Here is a 26,051-nt window from a genome sequence, read left to right as displayed (position 1 = left end):
ACTGGGGCTTAGCCGCACGCAGGTCACCTATCTGGCCTTCCCCGGGGAGATGCTGCTCCGCATGCTGCGCATGATCATCCTGCCGCTGGTGGTCTGCAGTCTGGTGTCGGGCGCCGCCTCTCTGGACGCCAGCTCTCTTGGGCGCCTGGGCGGCATCGCCATCGCCTACTTCGGCCTCACCACTCTGGGTGCCTCTGCGCTCGCCGTCGCTTTGGCGTTCATCATCAAGCCTGGGTCTGGCGCGGAGACCCTTAAGTCCAGCGACCTTGGGCTGGAGGATTCGGGCTCCCCTCCGGTCCGCAAAGAGACAGTGGATTCCTTCCTCGACCTGGCCAGGTAACGACAATCCTCCCCCTCTCCCCTCCATGGAGACGCCAGCTCTTCAGTACATTCCAGTTCATTCATAAACACACACCTTCATATACTCCCAAAGAGTTCATTCTTAATTGGTTGCTAATATTTTTAAATATCAAAGTAATGTCTGGAGCTTTGCATGCTGACCACCCTTTCAAACATCAGTCTCGATGCACGGGACAGTCTGAAGGAGCAGGGCCACATTTTTTTTTTTTTAGCAAGAGCCAGTCCTACCATTAAGTGTGAGTGTGCATTAGGACAGAGGCAGCAGCCTCACCTGTACTTGACTTCTTACGCTCTCTGGCTATGTTCTAACCACTCCTGGATAGCTTCACCCTATTTTCTCCAACAAAGTCCCCGAAAGCTTCCGGGCGCATTGGTTAAATTTTGCCTGTTGAGCCATCCTGGCCTATAATCTATAGCCTTCTCTGCTTCAGCCCTTTGGCTGGGAGGAAGCTGGCAATTTTTTGAAGAGTTGGTCAGAAGACCCAAGGATAACAAGGCTGGGCTTAGTTGTGTGGGGCCCGTTGCCCAGACTAGCCTCTCCTGGGGGCTTGGAACAGATTGCCCTCCAACCCATAGTCAGGACCACTGTACAGTATTGTGAGTTTCAAGGGGCTTTATTTGTGGGAAGATGTGAGTTCTAGAGCAGAGGGAAAGAGTCACTTTCTGTGACGCTTACAAGTTGCCTTTCAAACCCTGAGACTAGGGTAGTTTCTCTGGTTTACCCAAGTCAGCCTCTCCTGCTTTCTCCATTAGCTCAGAGTTCTCAGACGGAAAATTGCAGCCTGGAGGCATTTACTGACCTGGCCAAATGCAGCTGAGTGAGGAGCTCAGCTGGCTCCTGCTCCAGGTTTCCGATTGGGAGCCTTGGAGAGGTCTGTTTAGTCTTAAGTCACTGAGGCAAAGTTCCTCATTGCTAAGGCTGTGAAAAAACAGCAAACCCTGGGCAAAGTGACAGGGCTTCCTGCTGTTCCCATTTCTCCCTCTGGAAAATGTGACAACGGTCTGCCACTGAACAGACAGAGTGTTCATTTGAAACTACAGCAGTGACAACCAAAAAAAAAAAAAAAAGTCCAAGGCATTACATTGAAAAATAAAAATCTCTGATGAGGCGGACCAGAAAGTTCATACCAAAATTTCTTACCTAAAAGGCAGGTAGAGGTAGCCTATTAGGACTTTGATGGCATCACAGCCTTTGCTTAGTGTCTGGCAGCTTGATATTTGGAGTCTTGAGAAATCCTTAAAGTTTGGGAACTCACTTTGGTGTTGAAAACAGTCTAATGAGGTTGAGAGTGCCTTTGGCTCTTCAGTGTATCTGTCATCTGTCCCAGGAGAGAAAGCGGATATTGGGGTGAAAGGATTCTTTTTTGCAAGGATCAGTGGTCCAGGGAGGGAGTTGTACCCCCATTGGAGGCTCAGTAGCATTCTCATCTCCAAGAGAGGGGCAGTGGCCAAAAACAGGGGGTGGGGGTGATCTGAGGGGTACCTTATTACCACCAGCCCCAGAAGAGATCTCTTATTTTCTGATCGTGGCTACCTAGTTTTAGATCCAAGCCCCTTACCTCCTGCTTCTGAAGTGAATGGTGACCCAGTATCATGGCATAACGGTCAGTGTAGGTGCAGACTTTTCAGTGACTTGGGATTGCAGATACAGGGAATGACTAAAAGAACCTTTGTCGTGGCTTGTTGGGGATAGGTAGTGTTTCATAATGCGTCCAACAGCCAACCTCATTTGATCCAGCAGCTCACGGATAAACTGAGGAAATTGAGCTACAGAGAGATTAAGTGATTTGCTCAAGGTCATGGAATAGTTGATCAAAAGAGGGATTATAAGAACCAGGGGACTCTGGACTCCACAGTTCAGGGCTCTCTTTCCCCACCCTCCCTTCCCTCAAGTCAACATGCCATAGTAATGAAACCACGCTGCCAGTCTAGTCCCACAGTCTCAGAAATGTTTGCTCTGGGTCAAAAGAGGAACCAGGTAAAGGTTTGACGGGGTGGAGGCAGATGGCCACTTCCTCTAAAAGGAGGAGATGAGCCCCTTCGGCGTCGGTGAAGGAAAGCACGTGTGCAGCTGCTCAGACGTGGCTTTCACCGTGAGCAGCTTGTGAGAGGAAACAGTCCTGAGCCACGTGGAAATACTTCCTGGGTCTGGGAAGACTCTGGGTAAAAGTTTTAAAATTGCTTCCTTTAAGGAATCCGTACAGATGTCCATTTTAAGTGACTCTGGGCATGTTCCTTGGCAAAGGCGGGGCGCAGTCCTTCCTGCCTGTGGGCACGTGAATGAAATGAGAATCTGCCAGTAAACACCTGAGTCATGCAGCAGGCCCTCACCTGGTCACTGCCCACAACTGAAAACACCTGGAAGGAGTGGGAAAGGTCTTTGGTGACTTCATGCAGTGCAGGCTTTGCTAAAGTCCATGGCCTTTCCTGGTCGGGGAGTGGCCCCAAATCCCACGGGGTCTCTCTGCCACAATTTCTAATTTGATTTTTGAAGCTGTAAGTACAAGTCAAAAAGAAATGAAACCAATCGATTCTCATTATGCCTTTGAGAAAATTCAGAATGCCATAACCAAGTGGTTTGATTTCCTCTCACACAATGGATTAGAAATAACAAAGGCGACGGGAGTGGGTGTGAGGTGCCTGCACTAGGAGCAAGCCCTTTGAGAGCTGAGAAAGGACAGTGGATAGTAGCTGTCAGGTGGCAGAGTCCCAGACAGTCCCTTCCTGAGCAGGCTGCAGCTTTTATGCCTGAGGTCCCGGCACAATACAGGACCCTCCAAGCTGGGTGTGACCCACGACGTTTCATCCAACACGAAATGATTTTGGCACCAAAGACACAGAATTAGCTTATCAGGAACCCAGTCATGGTGGAAATTTGTAGGCCCTAACAATACCTATTTCGGAGTCCTAGGGCATGCCCGTAATTACCTGTGCCCTGGCTTCCTCATTTTCCTAATTGGGATCATGATAGTACCTACCTTACAGGATTGCTTTGAGGATTAAATGAGTTATGTCTGGCCCAATGTATGTTTGCTCTTGTTATAAATGGAGCCATATTACAGAGCGATTGGGGTTTACACAACGAATGGGGATGGCCCTGTTTTTACAGTTTGAAGTAAATGAGAGTAAATGGGGGGGCTGGCAGAGGCGAGGGGTGGGGAGGAGAGAATGTTTGAGGGAACTCAAGGTGCCTTGCAGCTAACGTAGTCTTTAGGTATATTGGGAACCACGTGGAGCCTGGAGAAAAAGAAGTGAGCAGTGACGGACTGTTTTGGACTAATAGAATCAACACTATGGGAAATTTGGAAAATGGAGAAAAGTCAAAACTAAACACAGATTTCTGAAATGGGGCAGAAATCCTCACATGTGCTCCGTGACGTTCCAGTTTCTTTTCTCCCTGCATTACCTGTTACGGCCTCCAAAATTGACCTCAGCTGTAGATGGAAAGCACTGAGGCAGCTGGCTTCTCAACCTTCATCTGGATGCTAAACTTTGTAGTTTTCAAATGGGAAACCAAAGACTTATCTGCAAAGGAGGCAGGTAGGACAGCTCCTGGGCTGAGGCTCTGTGTGCTCTGGCAGAAGAACCGCCCTGGGCCTTGTCTTTTGCGGAAGTATAGCAGGCGCTCCGTGTGCCTGGTAAGCACCACTGAGATTTTGCCAGTTGCCCTTTATTCTAGGAGTTATGTTTTTTCTTGTGCTCATTTTATCAGCAATGGACTGTGCTATGAGTCTTTCCCTTCACCAAGGGAGGCATGAGGGACTTAATTTCCTCCCTCAAGGACTAGTGTGAATAGGATGCCTCTCAAGCTGCAAAGAACACATTTCTCAGTAGGTGCAAAGATGCAAAGAAAGCTATTGGGGACTGCGATCTAATATTAGCCCCTAGGTCACAGTCAAGAGAGTGAATAGTGCATACTTTCTTTTAAATGTTGGCCATGCAGGTTGTTTGATCTATGCCTACGTATCTCTATTGGCAAGATGAAGACTCTTAGCAAATCTAACAAGGATCCAAATCCATGGAGGTTTCTCAGCCAAACTACTCACTAAAATAGGAGCTTGTAATTAAAAAAAAGGTTTTAACTTGACACCATTCCTTCTACTCAGGAGACTACCCGACTAGTTCAAGTACTGAAAAGAACATGCGCCCAGAGAGACAGTGTGGGTAGTGATTGAGAGCAGACACTGATGTCAATTCCCTGCGTTTGAATCCAGCTCCACCACTTACTAGCTGTGTGGACAAGTCATGTAGCCTCTTGGTGCCTCAGTTTCCTTATCTGTAAAATAAGGCAAACAATAGTATCTACTACCTAGACTTGTTATGAGGATAAATATTTGAGTGTCGTGCTAATATTCTAGTGTATTCTAGCCTCTCAGGCTACTAGATACAGAGAATGAATGTTGTTCTTAGCCTTATTTCCTAAAATGTCTCCCACCGCAGAGGCCCGGCATTAACCTTTCCAGCTGGAATTTAAAACTGGATGTGGGCCTTACAAAGAGGGTGGATTACTCCCCCACCCCCCACTGTCACAATAGTGTGAGCCCATCACCGAAGCCCTTCCTCTGCTCCCAGCCTTTTCGGGGTGGGGGTGGGGGGACGGGTACCAGGATCAGAAGGAGCACATCCTGTTAACGGGCTCTAACAATAAACACCAGGGGTAATAAGTATCAGCTGTATATAGCGTGAGCCATATCCTGTTCTAAGGAGCCTTTGAAATTTTCATAAATAGGGAAAGAATTTTGTAACTTGAAGGGAATACTCTGGAACAAAAAATACACCCAAGCAAAAGTAAATTGTTTTACATTCTTCTCATATAGAACAGGGAAATGCATACCACCCTTGACAATAGGATCAGAAGAGTAAAGAAGGAACACTGAAGTTTTGCATCCTGTGAGCTGCATGAGTCTGAACAGTACCGCTAACTAAAGTTCTACCGTCACCAGATCAACTTTGGCTCATACCAGTTTTTCTAAGTAATGTCTCTAGAGATTCCCATAGCTCTGGAAAGGCATGCCTGTTCATTCTAACCCAATTTGGTCTGATTTGTGTCTCTGGATTTAGTAGTATGGTCTTGGCATTTTTGCAAATGTTTTTAATTTCGACCCACTATAAGAAATATATATTTTTAACCAATATATATTCTGGCTAGTTTTATTAAAGAAAAATTTTGCATGATTTACTTTTCACCAGTCTGTCCTAGCTTGTTTCTAATGATGTCAGAATCACCTGGATCGCTGACAGCCAGTGTGCATACTCTGTAGAATTTTCCACATGCTGTGCCCAGTTCAGTATTGTTGCCACTATAGTGATGGGCACCAGTCTGGGCCAACATGGCATTGTACGCTATTTCAGATTTCCAAGGCTGGACAGGTGCTGGCAAAGATGATCAGTTTCGCTTTGCCTTCTCCGATCACCTTCAGAATTTGCTTGTCCCCCAGCATCCACTTTCCACTTTCCATAACAAGGTGGATCCTAGAGGTGATCGATTCCAGCAACATTTTTGTCTTCTTTGCAGCCACCATCTTCCTGCCTTAGGTGCAGGACAGCCCCCAATCAAAAGCAGCCACTGAGATGACTGGGGAGTGACAAGGAAGAAATACATTTAAGATTATGGCATCCAGCCCTAACCGGTTTGGCTCAGTGGATAGAGCATCGGACTGCGGATTGAAGGGTCCCAGGTTCGATTCTGGTCAAGGGCATGTACCTTGGTTGCAGGCACATCCCCAGTGGGGAGTGTGCAGGAGGCAGCTGATCGATGTTTCTAACTCTCTATCCCTCTCCCTTCCTCTCTGTAAAAAATCAATAAAATATATTTTTTTAAAAATTATTTAAAAAAAAGATTATGGCATCCATACATATGCACCCCGACCACACCCTGAAGTACCTGTTTCATAAAACAGCATTGTAAATGTGATACGTGCTGGTTTTTTCCATTCTATCTCATGTTTTACATCTTTCATAAAATGCTGGTGAGAGCCCATACATTTGATTTCATGGACTACTGATGTTTGAGAAACTTTGGTCTAATGTGTATCTGGTCTTATGTAATTCAAGTAAATTTCTCAGGATCAAATAACAGAAAGAGGAAATATTTGAGAATTTAAACAAGATGAAGATCTCAGTAGTTAGAAGCACCCAAACAGCCAGTGAGGCTGAGTGCGGTGCAGCAGTGAGCATTGGCCTCTGATTTCCAGACTCTGATCTCTGTACTCCAGACCTGCACTGTCCAATCTGATAGACACTAGCCTCAAGAGGCTAGTTAAATTCAAATATGTCATTTAAATTTTCAATGTAAACAAAATTTAAAATTCAGATCCTCAGTAGTACTAGCCATATTTCAAGTGCTCAATAGCCACATGACTACCATATTAGCACAAATATAGAAAGTTCTATTGGACAGTGCTGGTCTCAGAGCTGTGGTGTCACCATGTGCTAACAGTATGGGGGAGCGGAGAGGAGGGTTGAACTTGGTCACTGCTAAAATTCCTTCCAACTCCTTATTTTAAAAGCCCGCAAAGTTATTGTGTGAATGTGAGGAGTTGAAGGAAAATGCCTAAGACAGAGCTCTGGGAAGCAAAACTGCTTGGATGGTGAGCACCTTGAATACAGGAGAGCTCAGAAATAAAAAAAATCCCGAGCTCACAACAGCATATGTATTTGAAAGGAGAGGGGGTGAGAAGAGTGCAGACATAACAAACTTGTAGAACTGACACTTCCCGACCCTAAGACTTTACAGTGATAAAGCTACTGTAATCACGACTGTGATTTTGGTAAAAGAATAGGCAAATAGATCAATGGAACAGAATAGAAAGCCAGAGATAGACTCTCATAAATATGGTCAACTGATCTTTCACAAAGGAGTAAAGGTGATACAATGGCACAAAGATTATCTTTTCAACAGATGGTGCCAGAACAGCTGGACATCCACATGCAAAAAAATGAATCTGGACACAGACCCAGCACCCTTCACAAAAATTAACTCGAAATGGATCACAGACCTAAATGTAAAATGCAAAACTGTAAAACTCCCAGGAGATAGCACAGGAAAGAACGTCGGTGGCTTCGAGTATGGCAATGACTTTTTAGATACAATAGCAAAGACACAGTCTGTCAGATACTTTGCTTGACTAAACCACAGCCTCAGCTCTTTGCCCCTTGGTATGGGCAGGAGGGGCCTGCTGCTCCTCTTCTTGGTCTGTGGCAACCAGAGGGACCAAGGGAAAGGAATAGGATTGTGTGGGTGCATGAAAAAAAAACCTGAGCTGTATAATCTAAAGAAAGTTCAGTCATTCCATTGAATGTAAATTTTTTTTGATTGTAAAATCCCCTTTGCAGTTAGCACTACATGTTGTTGAAGAAAGTTCAGTCATTCCATTGAATGTAAATTTTTTTGGTTGTAAAATCCCCTTTGCAGTTAGCACTATATGTTGTTGTTGTTGTTTTTTTTTAACTTTTAAAGCATTTTGACTGATTTACATACAATGAAACACACCTCTTTTAAGTGTGCATTTCAGTGAGTTTTTACCAATAGAGAACTCCCTTAACCATCACCACAGTCCAGACACTGAACATTTCTGCCACCCATGACCCTTCTCAGCAATGCCCACTCTCCGCCCCTGGCCGGAGAAAGTTATGCTTTCTGTCACTGCAGATTAGTTTTGCTTTTACTAGAGTTTCATAATAATAGAACCATTCAGCATGTGCTTTTCTTTGTCTGGCTATGTTTGCCCAGCACAATGTTGTTGAGATTACCCAGTTGCATATATTAGTAGTTGGTTTCTTTTTATTGCCAGGTAGGATTTCATTGTGCAGGTTTATCATAATCAGTACATTCATCTGTTGGTGAACATTTGGGTTTGGGGCTATTATGTTTAAGATTATTAACCAGGGGTCCTCAAACTTTTTAAACAGGGGGCCAGTTCACTGTCCCTCAGACGGTTGGAGGGCCGGACTATAGTTTAAAAAAAAAACTATGAACAAATTCCTATGCACACTGCACATATCTTATTTTGAAGTAAAAAAACAAAACGGGAACAAATACAATATTTGTATTTGCATGTGGTCCGCAGGCCGTAGTTTGAGGACCCCTGTTATTAACCATACAGGCCCTTTTTGCAGACATATTTTCATTTCTCTTGTAAATATCCAGAAATGGAATTGCTGGGTCATATGGTAAGTGTATGTTTAACTTTGTAAGAAACTGCAAGAACATATTGTTTTCTTCTAAGGAAATTGATTTTTTTGGGGGGGGGGGGGCAGGAGTTGTTGTTTTGCCTCTAGTATTGTCTGTACCTCTCTGTTCCCATTGGATTTTGTAGACTAGATACTGTAGACTGAATGAAAACAGGTCGGTGTGTCAGTGGCTGTTTGGTCTAGAAGTTCTGGGTGAGGGTCATGGTCTATGTGGGTGAGACAGTATTGGGTTATTGCTCATGCTAAGAAGACCAGGCAGGTTAACTAGCAAGGTTTAAACAAATAGCATGTGCTCTTTGGAAGAGAGTGTATTTCAAGGCTGTCGGGAGGCTGTACTTGTACCAATTGAGGAAACTGCTAATCCTTAAGAATGCAATGTACATCCAGCAGAAGTTGTTCCCCATAGAGATTGATGGAGAGCTTCTAACCCAGCTCATTCTTAACTTCCTTGCTCTCTTAGGGAGAGAACCTAGTGGCCAGCTCAGTCCTGGAACTATTGAGGGTTGTCATGCGGTGAGGGTAGAATAGGAAATTCTTGCCACAGGACCGACTTCTGCTTCTAAGTAGTATAGCATATAGAAATGAGATACCAAACCTACCCCATAAGTTTGAAATATGTAAGAAAGGTGCTTGGTAATGGAAATAACAGGCAAATGTAAGTTGCTATTCATCTATACACTAAGAAATAGTACACATTGCTAGTCTTTTCTACCTTTTTTTTTTTTAAGTAAATATGCTTGTGATAGAACTCAAATTTCTGATCACCATTTCGTAATGGTTAATTTAACTGATGATCACATTTTGTCTGCTTAAATGCAGGTGTGTACGAGCTGGTATTCTCTAAATATGTTCAAAGCAATTCTGGTTTCACAGACAAGTAGATTTGGAAAATGCTGTGTTGCAGTCTCTACATACTGGTTGTCTTGTGGAAGCCAACTTTGGTGTCATGAAATTTTCTGTCTTATTAACCCTGTTGGCTAGCACACGAGTTATCTAATGCACAAATTAATAAGTTGCCCACAATTTAGCAGCTTAAGATCACACACATGCGTTATCTCACCGTATCCGTGGGGTAAGAATCCTGGCATGGCTTAGCTGAGTCTTCTGCGCCAGTCCCTTCCAGAGCTGCAATCAGGTGTTGGCCACAGCTAAGGCCTCCTCCGAAGGCTTGACTGGGGAAGTGTTCGCTTCTGAGGTCACACAGCTGTTGGCAGAATTTGGGTCCTTGAAGTTCAGTCTGGGAGCCTCAGCTCCTAGTCGGCTGGTGGCCAGAGGCCACCCTCAGTTTCTTGCCAGATGGGCCTGTCCAACATGGCAGCTTGTTTCATCAAACATGCAAGCCCAGAAGGCAGTCAAGAGAGTCTTCTCGCACGTTGGGAGCCACAATTTTATGTAACCAAATCACGAAGGTGGCATCCATCACCTTTACTCTATTCTTTTGGGTAAAAGAAAGTCATAGGCCCCCACCCACACTCAAGGAGAAGGTATTACACAAAGGTGTGGCTTCCAGGGACCACCTGTTTGCAGAGGTGGGTTGCAGTCAGACCGGCCTCCTCTGAAACCAAACACATTGCAAATAGTTGCCTGGAGATTCCAGTGTTAGGTAAACAACTCAACCACAGATGTAAAAATTAGTGCGTAAATTTGGCTCATACTGTGAGGATGATCCAGAGTTGTTTACGCTCCTAGACTTATTCTTATAGGAAGTGGGTAGAACAGATGGACTGTCAGTGGGATTTTCTCACATATTAAGAACAGAATCTTGCAACAGCCTGACCCAAAGGAGGCCCTCAGTAAAACTGTTTGCACAAATAGACTTTGGTTTCAAAACACAGCTTAGCTCAGCTCTATTGCCCTGCTTTTGTAACAATATTTTATATCCTTCATCTTGAAAAGAAATTCATAAACAGAATTTACCTATTTGCATTATTCAAAACATTGATAGGACTTAACTGTAATATAAAAGTAAAAAGAGTAATTTATAATAAAAAATAATGGTTTTTAATATGTAAATGCTCAAAAATGAAGTGCTTGCTTCTGAATTTAGATTCACTGTTAATGACACAGCTATAAATACAGCCTGAAACTTGATACCATGTGTGCAGTTAAGGACTCAGATCTTACCATTTGCCTTGGGCAATGTGATTTTTCCAGAAAGATGAACAATTCTTGGAACCATTCTGAACAAAACAAAAGAATAATTATCCCACATTTTATACAATAGTTGCACTCCTAGAAAATTCAGAATAGATTCAAATTAGGCAAAAACTGCCTTGTTTGGGGGTTAGTTTAGGCTCAGGTAATTATAAGGTTTCATCTGCAGGTATAGGATATTGGAAGGCATGAGGGTGAGGGCCTTGGGACCATTTAGTGTACAGGACTTTGCTGTACTTAGCAGAGTGAATGGCTGGCACCCGGCACTTTCCCACACACTCTCCCAATTCCAGGAATGCCCTCCAATTATTGCCACAATAAAAACACTCCCGTGGATTTCACTGTGGAGCAGCACCACTCCCCATTGAAAACCTCTGCAACAGGGCTTACCCTCTTGGGGAAAGGAAAGGGATGCAGTTCCTCTGGTTTGGTTGAGCATAAATATCAAATAGTACCCCAGAGGAGAGGAAATAAAAATTGGGGCACTCAAGTTTCTATGGTGGCCCAGCAGCCGAGGCATAGGTGGGTGTTTGGACAAGCAGAAGACCATAGTAATTGCTGGAGGTGGAGAGAGGAGGAATACTGTATGTGAGGCTGTCAGGAATGGGCAATCTTAAAGCACATACTTCGCTGAATTTTAAGAATACTGATGAAATGCTTCCTTTTCCAACAGAAACCTGTTTCCCTCAAATCTTGTGGTTGCAACTTTTAAAACGGTAAGGTTTGATGCTTTGTTAAAACTATGAACCTTTGATGGGGGTGGAGGTTGTATAAAATATTGCTATAGAATTAGGTAAGGTGTTAACAAAACTTGGTAATATTGGTCTAAGTTTTATAGATGGGCCCCTGGAATAAAACAAACAAAGCAAAACTCAACGTTTTTCTAAAATATCCCACTGGTTCCAACATCTTTTCATATCACCTGAGAAATACCCTCAGATCACATTTTGGGGCTCTCTTAAATATTTTAGAATATTTTTCAAGTATAATGTTATCTTTTTTCGGGTTATAAAGGAAGTATATGCTCATTGCAAAAAGAGTAAAAGTAAAGTACAAAAAAGTGGAAGAAAATAAAATAATCATCCATATTCACCACCTAGAGCTACCCATGAACATTTTGATATACATCCTTCAGATTGTTTTTCTCCTATGCATGCCCACATGTTTAAAAAATAATCATACTAAATATGTTGTATGGCCGGTAGCTCAGTTGGTTTTTATAATTTTATTTTTAATTTATTGGTTTTAGAGGGAGGGAGAGAGAGAGAAACTTCAGTTTGTTGTTCCACTTATTTATGCATTCATTGGTTGATTCTTGTATGTGCCCTGACCTGGAATCAAACCCACAACCTTGGTGTAGTATCAGGATGATGCTCTAACCAACTGAGCTACCGGCCATACAACATATTTAGTATGATTATTTTTTAAACATGTGGGCATGCATAGAGAAAAACAGATCTGAAGGATGTATATCAAAATGTTCATGGGTAGCTCTAGGTGGTGAATATGGATGATTATTTTATTTTCTTCCACTTTTTTGTAAACTCTAAACTTTTTTGTCCACTCTAAACTCTTTCTCAAAGCCGTATATTGTGAAGATTTTCTCACATCAGTAAATAACCCCCCTGCACATGTTACTGGTTGTATTCCACTGTATGACTATACCATGATTTTACTCCATCGGTCTCTTATTGATGGACATTCAGCTTGTTTTCAGTTTTTCCCTAATTTTAGCAATACTCTAAGTAACATCCCCGTGGCCATGCTTTACACAGAGAAGAAATATAAAGGTCTAGATTAGATGGACTAACCTGATTGCCCTTAATAAGCAAAGACTTTTCTCTTTCTAATTATAGCCTCTCTCTTTAAAAAACACAAAACAAATCTGCATATAAGCACAGCTGTGGCTTCTGTATACAACATGAGGTAGGAGAAAAAGAAAAGGCATATGGGGTTTCAGTGCCTGTCACATGTGGGGTGAGTGTTGTTTTTCCTGCCATCCTGATCACAGGACCACTGAATACCTCAGCGTGTGTGAAAGCTCGATCAGTCAAAGCTGAGAGAGACCAGAGCTCCTCAAAGGCGGGCACAGAGCAGGCCTCCGGGTCCGGGCCTCCTAACGCGCTGCTCTTGACAGTGCAGAAGCCAGCTGTCCTCAGAACAGGCCAGGAAGGGTGTTCCATAACAGATTCCACTTGATCGTGCCTGCTGCCACTGGGAGACACCTGTGCAGAAATATGTGCAGTCTGCTGTAGGCCAAAGCTGGAGACATGGCCTACATGGCCAACATGGCCAAAAGCTAGTGTTTCACTTTAGAGAAGTGGGTCTCCCAGAAGACTCAGCCAGGAAACACCAGCTCACCTGACATCCTTTGCTTTGCAAAGTGGCGGCTCAGGCCCATTAGAAATAGATTCTGAAAAGCACTCATGTTCAAACAAATTCTGGAACCAAGTGGAGCATAAATAAATGAATACAAAATACTGTAAGTATAAAAAAATAGAATAAAAAATAAATAAATAAATGAATACATATAAATGGACACATTGAAAAGTGAACTTGGGCATTATGGAATCAATACCAAGGTTCTCTAAATGCTGTGAACTCTCGGGTGTTTGAAATATCAAGCTCTCAGCATGCAATTGGGCAGAACTACCAACCATTGTCCAAGGGCATAAGGACATTCTCCCTTGTTCCCTATCTAACCCAGAGGCCTCTTGAAGTACATGCTGCCTTGGTCTTAAGGTCAGGCCAACCAATGGAGCAATGCCCCCAACACTCAAGGTGAATAATGACAGACTAGCAAGAGGCTCAGCTATTCAGTCCCATCTTCCCCTGTGCACTGATAGTGATTTTTCTTTCTCTCACAGTATGCAACTGATTATAAAATGGTCCCCCACGACATGAGCAATGGAAACATAACCCTTGAAAAGGTAAAGCTCTTTGTAATATCACTTGTGATGAATACTTATAAAGTAAAGAATGCTTCTTAATTGCAGGAGCCCACACAATGCATCTTTTCCCAAGCAGGGCTAAAAACTTTGGGGTTTGGGTGGGCTGTTCAAAGCACATGGTCTTGGTTTGTTTCTTTGGTTATTTACCAACATGGCCAAAGTCTAATGTCTGTAGCTTTGCAATCTTTAGTGGATCTACTTCATCGAATTGGAACTAACGTCCCCTCTCCTAAAATATCTATATATATAAAAGCCTAATATGCTAAGTGTCTGACCAATTGGTAGACCACCAGGGGGCAGACGCTCCAACAAGTAGGTTAGCTTGCTGCTGGGGTCTGGTCGATCGGGACTGGGCAAGACGAGCTGGACACACCCTGGAGCCCTCCTGCGGTCCCTCCCCAGCCAGCCAATCTCCCACAGTCCCTCCCCGGCCAGCCGGCCCCCATCGGCCCCAATGATCGCCGGCCAGGACATGGGACCCTACCACCACCAGGGGGCAGACGCTCCAACAAGTAGGTTAGCTTGCTGCTGGGGTCTGGTCGATCGGGACTGGGCAAGACGAGCTGGACACACCCTGGAGCCCTCCTGCGGTCCCTCCCCAGCCAGCCAATCTCCCACAGTCCCTCCCCGGCCAGCCGGCCCCCATCGGCCCCAATGATCGCTGGCCAGGACATGGGACCCTACCGGTGAACGAATTCATGCACCAGGCCTCTAGTATTTTATAACACCCTTCTGCTATCCTGAAATATCATTAATAGGTGATTTACCCTACCCCTACACATAGAACTTGTCCTAGGGGCTTAACTTATTCTAGCCATTATTCATTCATGCATATATTTTTGAGTACCTATTGTTTCGCAGACACTGAGCAGGAAGGGACAAGGGACCTCAAAGATTATTCAGTCCAGCCCCAGAACTGTCTGGGAAGAAAGGGGTACTTTGTCTTTTTCCACACATATACCTCCTCAGGGCTGAGGGGCTCCGAGTACTACCCGCCTTTCTGTGATTGAAGAAAAAGTTCCACTTAAGAAAGAAAGTTGAAAGCTACGAATTAAATCCAATTCACGTCATCTTGCAGATGAAGAACCTGAGGCTCAGAGAAGTTATTTAATACCAGAGCTGGGACTAGAAGTCAGACTAGAACTCTGGTAAAAATGCTCTTTGTGCTTTTTACCATGCTGACCGGCATGTTTCCTGTTCAGAATTTCATAATGTGTTTGATGGAGTAAAATGCCTGCCTAACATATACTTGCAGCCGTGAGATTCAGCATTACTGGAAAATAAAGAGTGCATTTTACCTATACATTTAAAGTCAGTGATTTAGGAACAAATATCCTGAAGAGATCCATGTCAATCCTGAAAAATCTCGGGACTTTCGTCAGCTCAGAGGCCATCCTAACAGCCTAGCAGCAAAAAGAATTATTGACATTTAGGAGGTGAAGGTATAGGCATCAATTCTTGATCTGAAGGAACTTTTCAGCAACAAGCTCTTCTTTTAAAAGCAACCCTTTGAAGTGATTGTTTGTCCAACCTCTACCTGAATATATCCAGTAACAGGGAACTCACTGCTTTCTGCTTCAATCCATGCCGTCTTTGAACAGCTTTTAGAGTTAGCAACTAGGTGAAATTTTCGTTGACTTTCTGTATCCTTACACTCCATCTCCCCCTTGACTTTCCTACCCCTTGATTTGCAAAATCACTTAAGGTTAAAGAAAATACAAACCTTTTCTCATTCTGGGTATATATAGTGTTTCAGCCTGGTGGAGACACAAAGCAAATGCATCTTTACAATCATATGTTGTAAACTTGGACCCTGTGTCCACTCTGATCCTGCAGATCCCATTTGGCACCGAGATCGAAGGGATGAACATTCTGGGATTGGTCCTTTTTGCCCTCGTGTTAGGAGTGGCCCTAAAGAAACTAGGCTCGGAAGGAGAAGAGCTCATCCGTTTCTTCAATGCCTTCAACGAGGCGACGATGGTGCTGGTGTCGTGGATTATGTGGTGAGTCTTGCTGCCCTCCCCACTGCTGCCAACCCTCCCTCTTATCTCTCCTCCATCCAGAAAAGAACGTGACTCTGCTGTTCTAGGTCACCTCTGGGTCACCACCTGGCCCAGGGCTCTGTATGTGGTTGATGCACCCCCAGGTGGGTCCTGGTGTGATAGAGGTGGAGGCAGTTTCCCCTCCTGTCCAGGACCTCAGAGAATCAGGCATGTACCATAGTTAACAGTTACTTCTTCAGCACCCACAGTGACCCCTTATGGTTCTACTAGAGGCCCGGGGCATGGATTCATGCACCAGTGTGGTCCCTCAGCATGGCCTGCAGGGATCGGGCCGAAATCAGCTCTCCAACATCCCCCGAGGGGTCCCTGATTATGAGAGGGCGGTTCTCAGGTGATGCACCCCGGAATCAGGCTCCCTCCTCTCTGGTTCCTCTAGGGTGCGTCACCCTAGAACCGCAGCTGCCAAGTCACCGCAGCTCAGCAGCTCCTGCATTGAGCATCTGCCCCCTGGTGGTCAGTGTGCATCATAGCTACCAGTCAAACGATCGGACAGTCGCTTAGGCTTTTATATATATATATAGATCATCAGTGATCTACTTATGGGTTCACACCATCATCCCATATTATATGTGATGCCCATATCATCTTGTGGAGCAATGAATTCCATAAGTTTGCTATCTGCTCTGTGAAATAAGGCTTATTTATCTTAAACTGATAGACCTAAAGCTTCAGAGGGGCCCTTTACTATCGTATTTCACTACATGGAGGACAGATTCATGCATATGTAAACTTGGAATAGTCTTTTTTTTTTTTAACCTAAATGTTCTGTAGGTAGTATCGATGAAAGTGTAATTGTTTAATACAAAATTATTAGATTGATTTTTGGCTAAAAGGTAAAATTTTGACCTGATCCCTCAGAAATTATACTAATTCCAGTGGCCATCACTCGTCAGCTTCATCCTGCTGTTTCACTCAAGCCAGATTTCTGTGGATTTTAGCGTCTATCCATTCATTGTCAGGAAACTAGTTTATCCTTTCATGCACAAAGCATTTTCCTAACTGTCAATCCTTAAATATCCCAGAACTTCTCTCTCTCAATGGCATTGAGGTGGCACCTGAACTGACCAAATTCCAGGAGAGAAGCCTGGAATTTGGTAGGAAAGTTTGGAATTGGGTGGGAGGCCAAGTCCAAAGCCCCCACTGGTGGTGTTTCTTTTGCTCAACCAAATTTTCTTGCTCAACCAACATTCCAGAGGCTGACTCTTATCATTGCAAACATGACACTTTGTTCGTATGACTGTTGTTCTGGGGAGAGAAATAGTTCCAGGAAGGAAAAAGTGTTGTCATCACAGGTCAGTTCCTTTCCTGGGTTTTTTTGTTTGTTTGTTTTCTGTTGTTTATTTTGTCTAAAATCTTCCCAAAATTTGGATTAAAAGAAAAGACATCATCACTGATAGTGACTAGTAACCACTACACAGAGGTAGATCTCCTGCCAGGTCCTGCCCCCAGCCTTCACTTTTTTTCCCTAATGAAGTATTACTTATGGAAAAGTACTTAAAACATGTGCACAACTTAATGAATTATCACTTAATGAATTATCACTATCACAAAGCAAACACTCATCCAGATCAAGAAACAGAACTTGCCAGCACTTTCAGAGGTCGCTCTTGTCCCCTCCAACCGCTGCCCCTCTCTCCACCTGAAGAAGGGAACTGAACTGACTTCTAACTCTGTAGACCTGAAAGGTCACAGGTTTGATTCCAGTCAGGGCACATGCCCAGGTTGCAGGCTCGATCTCCAGTAGGGGGCATGTAGGAGGCAGCCAATTGATGTTTGGTTCTTACATCGATGTTTCTCTCCCTCTCCCTCTCTGTCTAAAAATCAATTTTTGGAAATCTTTTAAAAATAAATAAAATTTATCAAAAAAAGCCAATGGTTATAAAATTCTTCCTCAATTTAGATAAATTCAAAACAACTGACTTTAGTTCTTTGCAGCTCCCCTGGTTTGCTCCTTCCCTTCCTTCCTCTCGTCCTGCCATTAAAAAATATCTTCACGCTCCGGGAGTGTTCCCAGAGGGTCATTGTTAATGACTTTCTCCCACGGAATCATGTTTTCCAAATCACAAAGAATTTTAAGCCTCACAAAAATCCCAGCTTCGCCTCAGTTCTATGAAATAGGTACTAGTCTTTTGTGTTTCTAAGTTTTCAGAACAAGCCTGAGCAAAGCCGAAAGTCAAACTGCATTCCCAGAGGCTTTGATCTCGAGCAGTTCCTTGCCTTTCCACTTGGGAGTCCCTGTGGTTGGTGACATCCAACTGTTAAGAACATCATATCCAAGGGGAAAGAAGCCTGGGTTCTGATCCTGACTCCGTTACCCATGGAGATGTATCATGTCAATTTTACTCAGTTCCACAGCCTGTAAAATGGGCCCATCCCTTTCATTCTCAGAATCCTCCTAGGGGGAGATGAAGGCCGCCTAGTTGAAAGTCCCTGTGTTGAGTGGGGAAGGGCCTGCGTCTCCCAGGCCCTACATCACATCACTCTTACTGACAAGTACCTTGTGCTCATGTCCTAGGTATGTACCAGTGGGCATCATGTTCCTGGTTGGAAGCAAGATTGTGGAAATGAAGGACATTGTTGTGCTGGTGACCAGCCTTGGGAAATATATCTTTACATCTATGTTGGGCCATTTTATTCATGGAGGAATTGTTCTGCCGCTTATTTACTTTGTTTTCACACGAAAAAACCCATTCAAGTTCCTCCTGGGCCTCCTCACACCATTTGCGACAGCATTTGCCACCTGCTCCAGGTGAGTGGGTTTCGGGAGCCCTTGATGGCTCTGAGCTGTGTTGATATGAAACCAGGTGAGCCCAATGGTAGATGCACAGCTGGCATCTTAAAACCAATTTAGAGTTTTCAAAGAATGAAATACGTTAAGATACTAGTTAAGATACAGAATCATGTTTTCCAAATCACATGTTGTGTTATCAGCCCCACAGCTCTTAGGGAAATGGATTTCTGGGTTTGCAAAATGAGGAATTGCCTTGTTTCTTCTTCTTCTGGCTCCTTGACAGTCAACCTGATCGTTATTGAGACCATAGGAGCTGTGGGTCCTCACCCTAGTTAGTAAGTCCTTTGCCTGAGTAAAAGAAAGCAGCCACTTAACTCAAAATGCATTGCAGGGAAGTTGCTAGAATGTTACCTGTCCAGCTCTCCCTCTGGATGCATGACTAGAAAATAAGACCAAGGCATCATGGTGAGGGGTGCCTGCTCAGCTCTCTAGGATTATCTAATCTAGCATAAAAGATGTACCTGTCGTTATCAGAAATCTTTCAAAAAAAAGTGGGGGGCTTTCTAAATACATTAAAGAAAACTTTCCAAGGGTGGCAGCACGTTGTTTCACTCTCCTGCTTAGCTTTTGCCTCTCTACCGCATGCTTCCTCCCATCCTGAAGGGCTAGTCATATGACCAGGTAGTGTTGGTACAAAGGATTAGGGAGGCGAGGTTCTCTGGCTTAGACAGAAACAAACCTGCTCCTCAGCTGCGCCAGCCACCCTCCTCGGAGGCCGCTGGAGAGAACAGGTTTCATTTATCCAGTTATCTGTGAACAGTTACTCTTTCCAAATGTTCAGAGCCATTTCTGCTTCTTGGCCTAAAAGAAAAAAAGAAATCATCATGGTTTTTTGCCTTGTACTTTTTTTTGGGATTTCTGCTTCTTGGCCTAAAAGAAAAAAAGAAATCATGGTTTTTTGCCTTGTACTTTTTTTTGGGGAGGGGGGTCAAGAGAGGAGGTGCACATATGGAGTCAACAGTTCTTTGTTCTCTTGAGAACCGTTTGTACCACAAGGTCAAGTGTGGTTCTTGAGAAATTTGGAACAGGTGCATCCAGGTAAGTAACACAGCAGGTCAATGTGAGTCGGGTTCTGAATGCTTCGGAAGTTGACAAAAACCCACGTTGTGACAGAAACTTTGAAGCCGTTGTGATTTTCCTTGTATTCCGGGGGAGAAAGCCAGAAACGAGGGTGGTGCTCTTGGTTCAGGTCCAGGGCCTGAGCCGAGCGGTCTGTTGCCCTTGGAAGCACTGTTCTCAGGGTCGGTTGTTTCTCCATTTCCAGCTCAGCAACCCTTCCCTCCATGATGAAGTGTATCGAAGAAAACAACGGTGTAGACAAGCGGATCAGCAGGTTCATTCTCCCCATCGGGGCCACCGTGAACATGGACGGCGCGGCCATCTTCCAGTGCGTGGCCACCGTGTTCATCGCCCAGCTCAACAACATCGAGCTGAAGGCAGGGCAGATCTTCACGATTCTGTGAGTTCATTCCTCCCTCCTAACTCTAGGCCTGGGTCAGAACCTGAGGGATTTCTTGTGTTTTCCTTTGAAAAATCCTGCTAAGTACCAATCTGGCCAGGACACGGCGTCTCATTTATGAAATGAGCACAGTGTGAATCCATTACTTGGAGAGAGTGCATTGTCTCTCGCGGGCTCATCGGGCGGAATCTAGGGTCACGTGGTTTTCCGTTGCCACGCCATGGCTGCCACGTTCTGCATTTCTCTGTGCCCCCTCCATGCTCTGTGTTCATGGTGACCCTGCTGTGCCATCCCTAGAGTGACAGCCACGGCGTCCAGTGTTGGAGCGGCAGGCGTGCCGGCCGGAGGGGTCCTCACCATCGCCATTATCCTGGAGGCCATTGGGCTGCCCACTCGTGATCTCTCTCTGATCCTGGCTGTGGACTGGATTGTGTAAGTAGCAAGTCCTAAGGGCATTGAACAAAGGAAAGTCTGTATTGAGCTCCCTAGGGGCTTGGCACTCCCCTGGACCTGAGGCGTGTGGAGAAACTTCAAACGTGCTCCCTGCCTTGTGAAAGAGCCCACAGTTGAGCTGGCAAGACAAAACTTAGAGCTAGGAAAAGTTAACAACATGAGTCAGAGGCTCATGAATGACCATGAAATATTATTACTGAGAACTTGCTTAGAGAATCCGGGAAAGCATGGGTCGCAGGCCCCGAGGGAGGGGGGGAGAGGGGGGAGGGCACTAAAATCTGTGGAAGGTGTTGGTTCCGTAGGAGTCATAGCCATGGGTGCAGTGAGCCTTTGGGAATGATAGTCCTTGTCCAGAAATGCCCAGAGAGTGATTTCTGTGAGGAAAGGGAAGATGAACCCGGTTAATGGGAATGCCTTGGGCTCAGGGGAGGAGGTGTAGGAAGGAGGTGTGATTCGGACGGCCATCAGCAGAGCTCCTGTAGACACAGAACAGTTTCTGAATGTTGATTTCTTGAGTTGCGTGATACCTTTTTCAGGTAGGGGCGATACCTATTTTATAGGGAAGGTTAGCTGAAGTACTAGTGTTGGACAGCAGAGCATGTGGATAAGAAAATGAGCCTTAGAGTCCAGGGACCTGGGTTCAAATCCCAGCTTTGCCATTACTAGCTGTGTGACAGGACTGTTTGCTCACCTGTGAAATGAGAATAATAATAGAACCTGCACCAGAATTGTGGTGGAGATTGAGTTCGCAGATGCGCAGCGCATGGGAGAGTTCCAGGCCCGTGGAACTTCCTCTGAGCTCCAGGGAGGGAGGACGGTTATCGGGCTAATCCAGGGGAAGACAGGCTTCTGGAAAGGCCAGTGCTATTCTCTGTGAGGGGGTGTTGCCACGGCCACGGAGTGCATCTGGAGACTGACATTCAGCAGAGATGCAGTGTTGAAATGAGTAGGAGAACAACTGGACACAAAACCATATCTACACTATCCTACATCTCGGCTCTATGTAACTTAGATGATGGCGTCTGTTACACCCAAAATACATGCATAGAAAGAGACTGGAAGGAAACGATCAAGATGGCAGTGCTGGCTCACTCAGAGTTGTCAAGTGTGGGTGACTGTTGTTTTCTACTTTATACTTATCTTCCCCCCGCCCCCCCCCCCAAGTTTTCTACAATGAGTATCTATTACTTTTATCAGAAAAAAAAATTACAAGGAAGTCCACCTAGAGTAAAGTGAAGCCTTATGCCCTTAGGAGCATGCACTCTGGGAAAGAGCAGGGGCCCCGGAGGGTCACAGCTTCCCCGTGGCCTTGGCCTGTGACGGGGCTGCCCCCAGGTGGCTGCTGCCGGTGGCATTGGCTGGACCGCCTACCTTTCCTTTCCCACCAGGGACCGGACCACCACCGTGGTGAATGTGGAGGGGGACGCCCTGGGCGCCGGCATTCTCCACCACCTGAATCAGAAGGCGATGAAGAAAGGGGCGCAGGAACTGAGCGAGGTGAAAGTGGAAGCCATCCCCAACTGCAAGTCAGAGGAGGAGACGTCACCGCTGGTGACACACCAGAACCCCGCGGGCGGCCCTGCTGCCAGCGCCGTGGAACTGGAATCCAAGGAGTCGGTTCTGTGATGGGGCTGGGCTTCCAGCTTGCCTGCCATCGGTCCTGCCCACCCTGTCAGTCCAGCCACCGGACACCGGGCACCGCCCACCGCCCTCACCGACTTTAGCCTCCGGGCAATGCGTTGGCCCAATCACCGGTTTGAGGATCACTTCTCAGCACAGGCAGTGGGCTTCCCAGCCAGAACTGCTTCCTGGGGACTAGGACACTGACATTCAGCTTGATCCCCGTCTAGATGCAACCATGTGCGCGCACCAGGGTCCGTCTGAAACACGCCATCGAGCTGCCAGGCTGGGGGGAACAACAGGCTCGGTCAAAGCTTGGGAACATGCAGATGTGCCCTTCACTGCACCCAGTCACTGTGGTGGGTGCTTTCCAGGCAAATTTAGGGGGTTTGCAGTCTTCTGTCACATTGCCTTGCGAGCCTTAGTGATTGGAAAATTCCCAAATTCTTCGCCTTGAATGGAATTCGCTGAGCTGGGACTCCGGGTGTTAGAGTTTGTGCTTACAATTAGGTACAGCTGGCTTCTGGTTCAAGGGTTGTTGGTGGACTGGCGGTGCTGCACATTGTCAAGTTAGAAATACTCCAGATGGTGGTAGGGCTGCTGGCTTCTCTGGTCAGAGGCATTGAGTAAACTGTAAGTGCTGAGATCAAAGAAAGGAGCAGGAATGCAGCCTGCAGGGGAAAGGGAAGCATCTTAACCACGACAGGATGCACACACACACACACACAGGTTCCCATTCTCCTCCCAGCCCTGGGGAAGTTTGCAGCTTCGTGACCTAGGCCTCTCACAACACTATAGCTTCCTCGCCATCCACTCTGCTGCAGGACCCTGGTTGGTTTCTCAATCTACTATTTTTTGTTGTGAATCCTCCTGAGGGTCTATCCCCCTCCCCCCCCCACCCCACTAATTTTTTAGAGAAAGTGGAAGGGAGGGGGAGAGACAGAGACACATCAATTGGTTGCCTCCCACACGCACCCCAACCAGGGCCAGGGATCAAGCCTGCAACTGAGGTGCCCTTGACCGGAATCAAACCCGGGCCCTTTCGGTCTACGGGCTGACATTCTTACCACTGAGCCAAAACGGCCAGAGATATTTTTATTTTTATTTTTTTTACCTAAGTGATACCTCTCTCCAAAGCCCTTGGTCTCCTGGTGAAGACAACTTTTCTGAGTGGGGCTTTGCTCTCTGTGCATTAGCCACTTCCTCACGCCGCTCGTTCTCTGTGTACTTCCTCCACAGCATCAGAGGCAGCCTCTCCTAGGTCCTCCAAGATTTCATGAACTAGCCATCTCCCCTGTCATTGCATTTCCAGGTACCGGCTTCCCTGTGACTCCCAGGCCCAGGCCCCGTTTCTGCCACCCCATCAGCAGGCCATCAAAGCTCCCAAATGTTCACCCTCAGCCATTCCCTTGTTTTCCCTGTTGCTGTGGTTTCGCTGTCACCCAGGCCCTGCAGAAGGGAAAAATACCTTTGTGATGTGTGTTCCATTGCGATCAGTATGGGTGGATGGGACAGAGACGGTCAAACTCCTCTGTTATAAAATCAGAGGCCTGAGCCTAAGCAAAAGGGGTGGGGAGGAGCCATGAGGCACAGAGCTGACCCAGCTCCCCGAAATCTTTAAACCAGCGAAGCCACGCCCCTTTCGTGTGAAGCCTGGAGTGACCAGGAACTGAGCTGAGGTGTCTCAAAACCTTTACCCCCTGGCTAGAGCTTGCTGATACCCTTCTGTTTTCAGAGGGGGAGACAATCACATTGATTACAAACTGCAAATGGACATTCACTGCTTCTAAGGCTTTAGCATATTTCGTCTTTCCCTCTTCCACAGATTTATGGCTGTATGTGCACACACATATGTATGTGTGTGTGTGTATATATATATTGTTTGAGCTCCAATCCAAGCACGTTTGAGTTTGGATAGAGGTGACCTAACTGCAAGTTGAATGGCTTTGGCATCCTGATTTTCCTGTTTCTAATGGTGAATTTCACAAAACAAGGACATTAGAGCTGCGCAGTGAGACCCAGTAACTGCACATTGTCTATGCTGTACCTGGAAATGCAGTAGAGAGTGCGCGGCCTGAAGCAGGGTTCTTCCCGATGGTGATCACCCCCTCCCCTGGGAGGGAGTAGGTGCTGTTTTTCTGTCTGTTTCTCCGTGCACAAGAGCAATCAGACCAGGAGTGACCTGGCTGGGAAAAGTCCCACTTTCTCATTGTCTGAAGATGTCTCCCCCACGATTCTCTTGTAACTCGTCGTAAATACTGTTCCGGTACCGTTCATCTCTGTTTTGTATGTGTGACATTTGCCTTAAACATAGCAGTCTTCAACAATGAATACAGTGTTTCTACGAGGATCTGCGTTCCTTTCTTCCTTTCTTGTGTTTTGAACTGGCATATACCGATGGAGCTCTTACTAGGCAAGGACCTGTGGGTGACTGGGGTGACTTATTTTCTAGCTCTTGGCCAGCAGGACCCCTGAGGCAGGTAGGCCCGCTCAGGTGGGCAAAGCCAGCTGCTTCTGGGCATCTCCCATTCAACACTAGCAGGGCTCTTGCGAAAAGCGAGCAGTTTTGCCACCTACCTCCATAAAGTTAAGTTTTGTTAGGACAACTAGGTCAACGGGCCTGAATTACTCAGAAAGTCCCTGCATCAGGCAGTGGCCCGAGCCTCTACCATCATCACCACCACACCCAGCCCATTCTTTTATGTATAATCCCGTTTTAAGTGACACCACATTCCAGCACAATTAGGGAGTTAGAAACCTCTCATAATGAGATTATCCTACAAGCTCATGCTGGAGGCTAGTTTCCACTCCCTGGGGCTCCTGACGAAACAAGTCCTCATTCTGGTCTGGACATTTCCAGCTCTTCATGCTGTACAGACAATATGATTTTAATTTCTGGGCAAGGCCCAAGGGGACAAGGAGGGAGTTTGCCCAGATCAAGGGCCTGATGGGGCTTGTTGCTAATGAAATTTAGGTTCGCAGCTGCCCTGATTCTCTGTTATGGAGAGTGTTTGGAGGCTGAGATGAGTACTCGCTGGTTCAGCTTTCACACGGCCATATCAAGAGGAGCAGTTCTGTAAGCTGCCTCTTCCAGGTGCGCAGTGACCTGCGGGGTCACCTGAGCCTGTTCAGAGAAACTTCCGAAGGCATCTGTGAATGGCATAGTGGCCAGTGGTTCTCAACCTTCCTAATGCCGCGACCCTTTAATACAGTTCCTCATGTTGTGGTGACCCCCAATTTCATTGTTACAAATTGAACATAATTAAAGCACAGTAATTAATCACAAAAACAATATGTAATTATATATGTGTTTTCCGATGGTCTTAGGCGACCCCTGTGAAAGGGTCGCGACCCACAGGTTGAGAACCGCTGGATAAACCATGTAGCAAGGAGGAGCGTGCCCTGCCTGGGGTCCAGTCCCAGCTTTGTTGCTTGCTTGCTTGTGACCCTGGGCACCATAACCTCTCTGTGCCTTAGTCTCCTCATCTTTAAAATGGGAATAATAATTGTACCAATGGCATAGGCTATTGTGAAGAGGAAAAGAGTTAATATATGTAAAGTGTTCCACAAGGCTCCTGGTACGTGGAACATACTCTGTCAGCCTTGACTCTCAAATCAGACACCGAGTGGCAGGAAAGTTTCCCAACCAGCCTGCGTCCCTTTGGGTCCGGGCCCAAGCGGCGTGCTCATGAAGAGGCAGAGAGAAGATATATTTCAACTCCTGGGCTCCCCTGCTGACCCATGCCTGTGTAGTATGGGAGTGGGCCCATTTTGAACATGTGTTCTAAAAATATTTGGATGACTGCTTAGAAGGAACTGGGCCTTATAAACAATTGTCAGGATGCACTGGAATGCCCTTATTCACAAAAGAAGCCCTCCGCTCGAGCCTTCCTCTCTTCAGCTATATCCTCCCAAGTTGCAATCCAGGAAGCAGCAGCTCCCAGCAATACCCTGCCTTCTGGAGAGGAATGTGCTCTCCTGGCCCAAGTTTGACCCCTATTTATCAC

At 45.8% G+C, this 26,051-nt stretch overlaps 1 protein-coding gene and 1 pseudogene across 1 annotated transcript; one reads left to right on the top strand and one right to left on the bottom strand.

Moving 5' to 3' along the window:
• Window positions 1-6: 6 nt before the first annotated feature.
• On the top strand, window positions 7-22,982 carry SLC1A4 (solute carrier family 1 (glutamate/neutral amino acid transporter), member 4). Its single transcript, XM_014532085.1, has 8 exons — window positions 7-336; window positions 11,381-11,423; window positions 13,575-13,637; window positions 15,495-15,661; window positions 18,237-18,470; window positions 19,777-19,971; window positions 20,269-20,403; window positions 21,813-22,982. The coding sequence occupies exons 1-8, from the start codon at window positions 50-52 to the stop codon at window positions 22,048-22,050; spliced, it is 1,362 nt and encodes a 453-aa protein (XP_014387571.1). The 5' UTR covers window positions 7-49; the 3' UTR covers window positions 22,051-22,982.
• On the bottom strand, window positions 5,340-10,430 carry LOC102249408 (annotated as a pseudogene).
• Window positions 22,983-26,051: the final 3,069 nt, after the last annotated feature.

The sequence above is a fragment of the Myotis brandtii genome, unplaced genomic scaffold, assembly GCF_000412655.1.
Source record: "Myotis brandtii unplaced genomic scaffold, ASM41265v1 scaffold84, whole genome shotgun sequence".
Taxonomy (NCBI): Eukaryota; Metazoa; Chordata; class Mammalia; order Chiroptera; family Vespertilionidae; genus Myotis; species Myotis brandtii.
This window is presented reverse-complemented; position numbering and strand designations above follow the sequence as displayed.

Bases quoted from the DNA above. Each gene is read 5' to 3' on its own strand.
- SLC1A4 (XM_014532085.1), top strand. From the start codon at position 50: ATGCTGCTCCGCATGCTGCGCATGATCATCCTGCCGCTGGTGGTCTGC. The intron at 19,972-20,268 runs GTGAGTTCATTC...TGCCATCCCTAG, and splicing joins GGGCAGATCTTCACGATTCT to AGTGACAGCCACGGCGTCCA. The intron at 20,404-21,812 runs GTAAGTAGCAAG...CTTTCCCACCAG, and splicing joins CTGGCTGTGGACTGGATTGT to GGACCGGACCACCACCGTGG.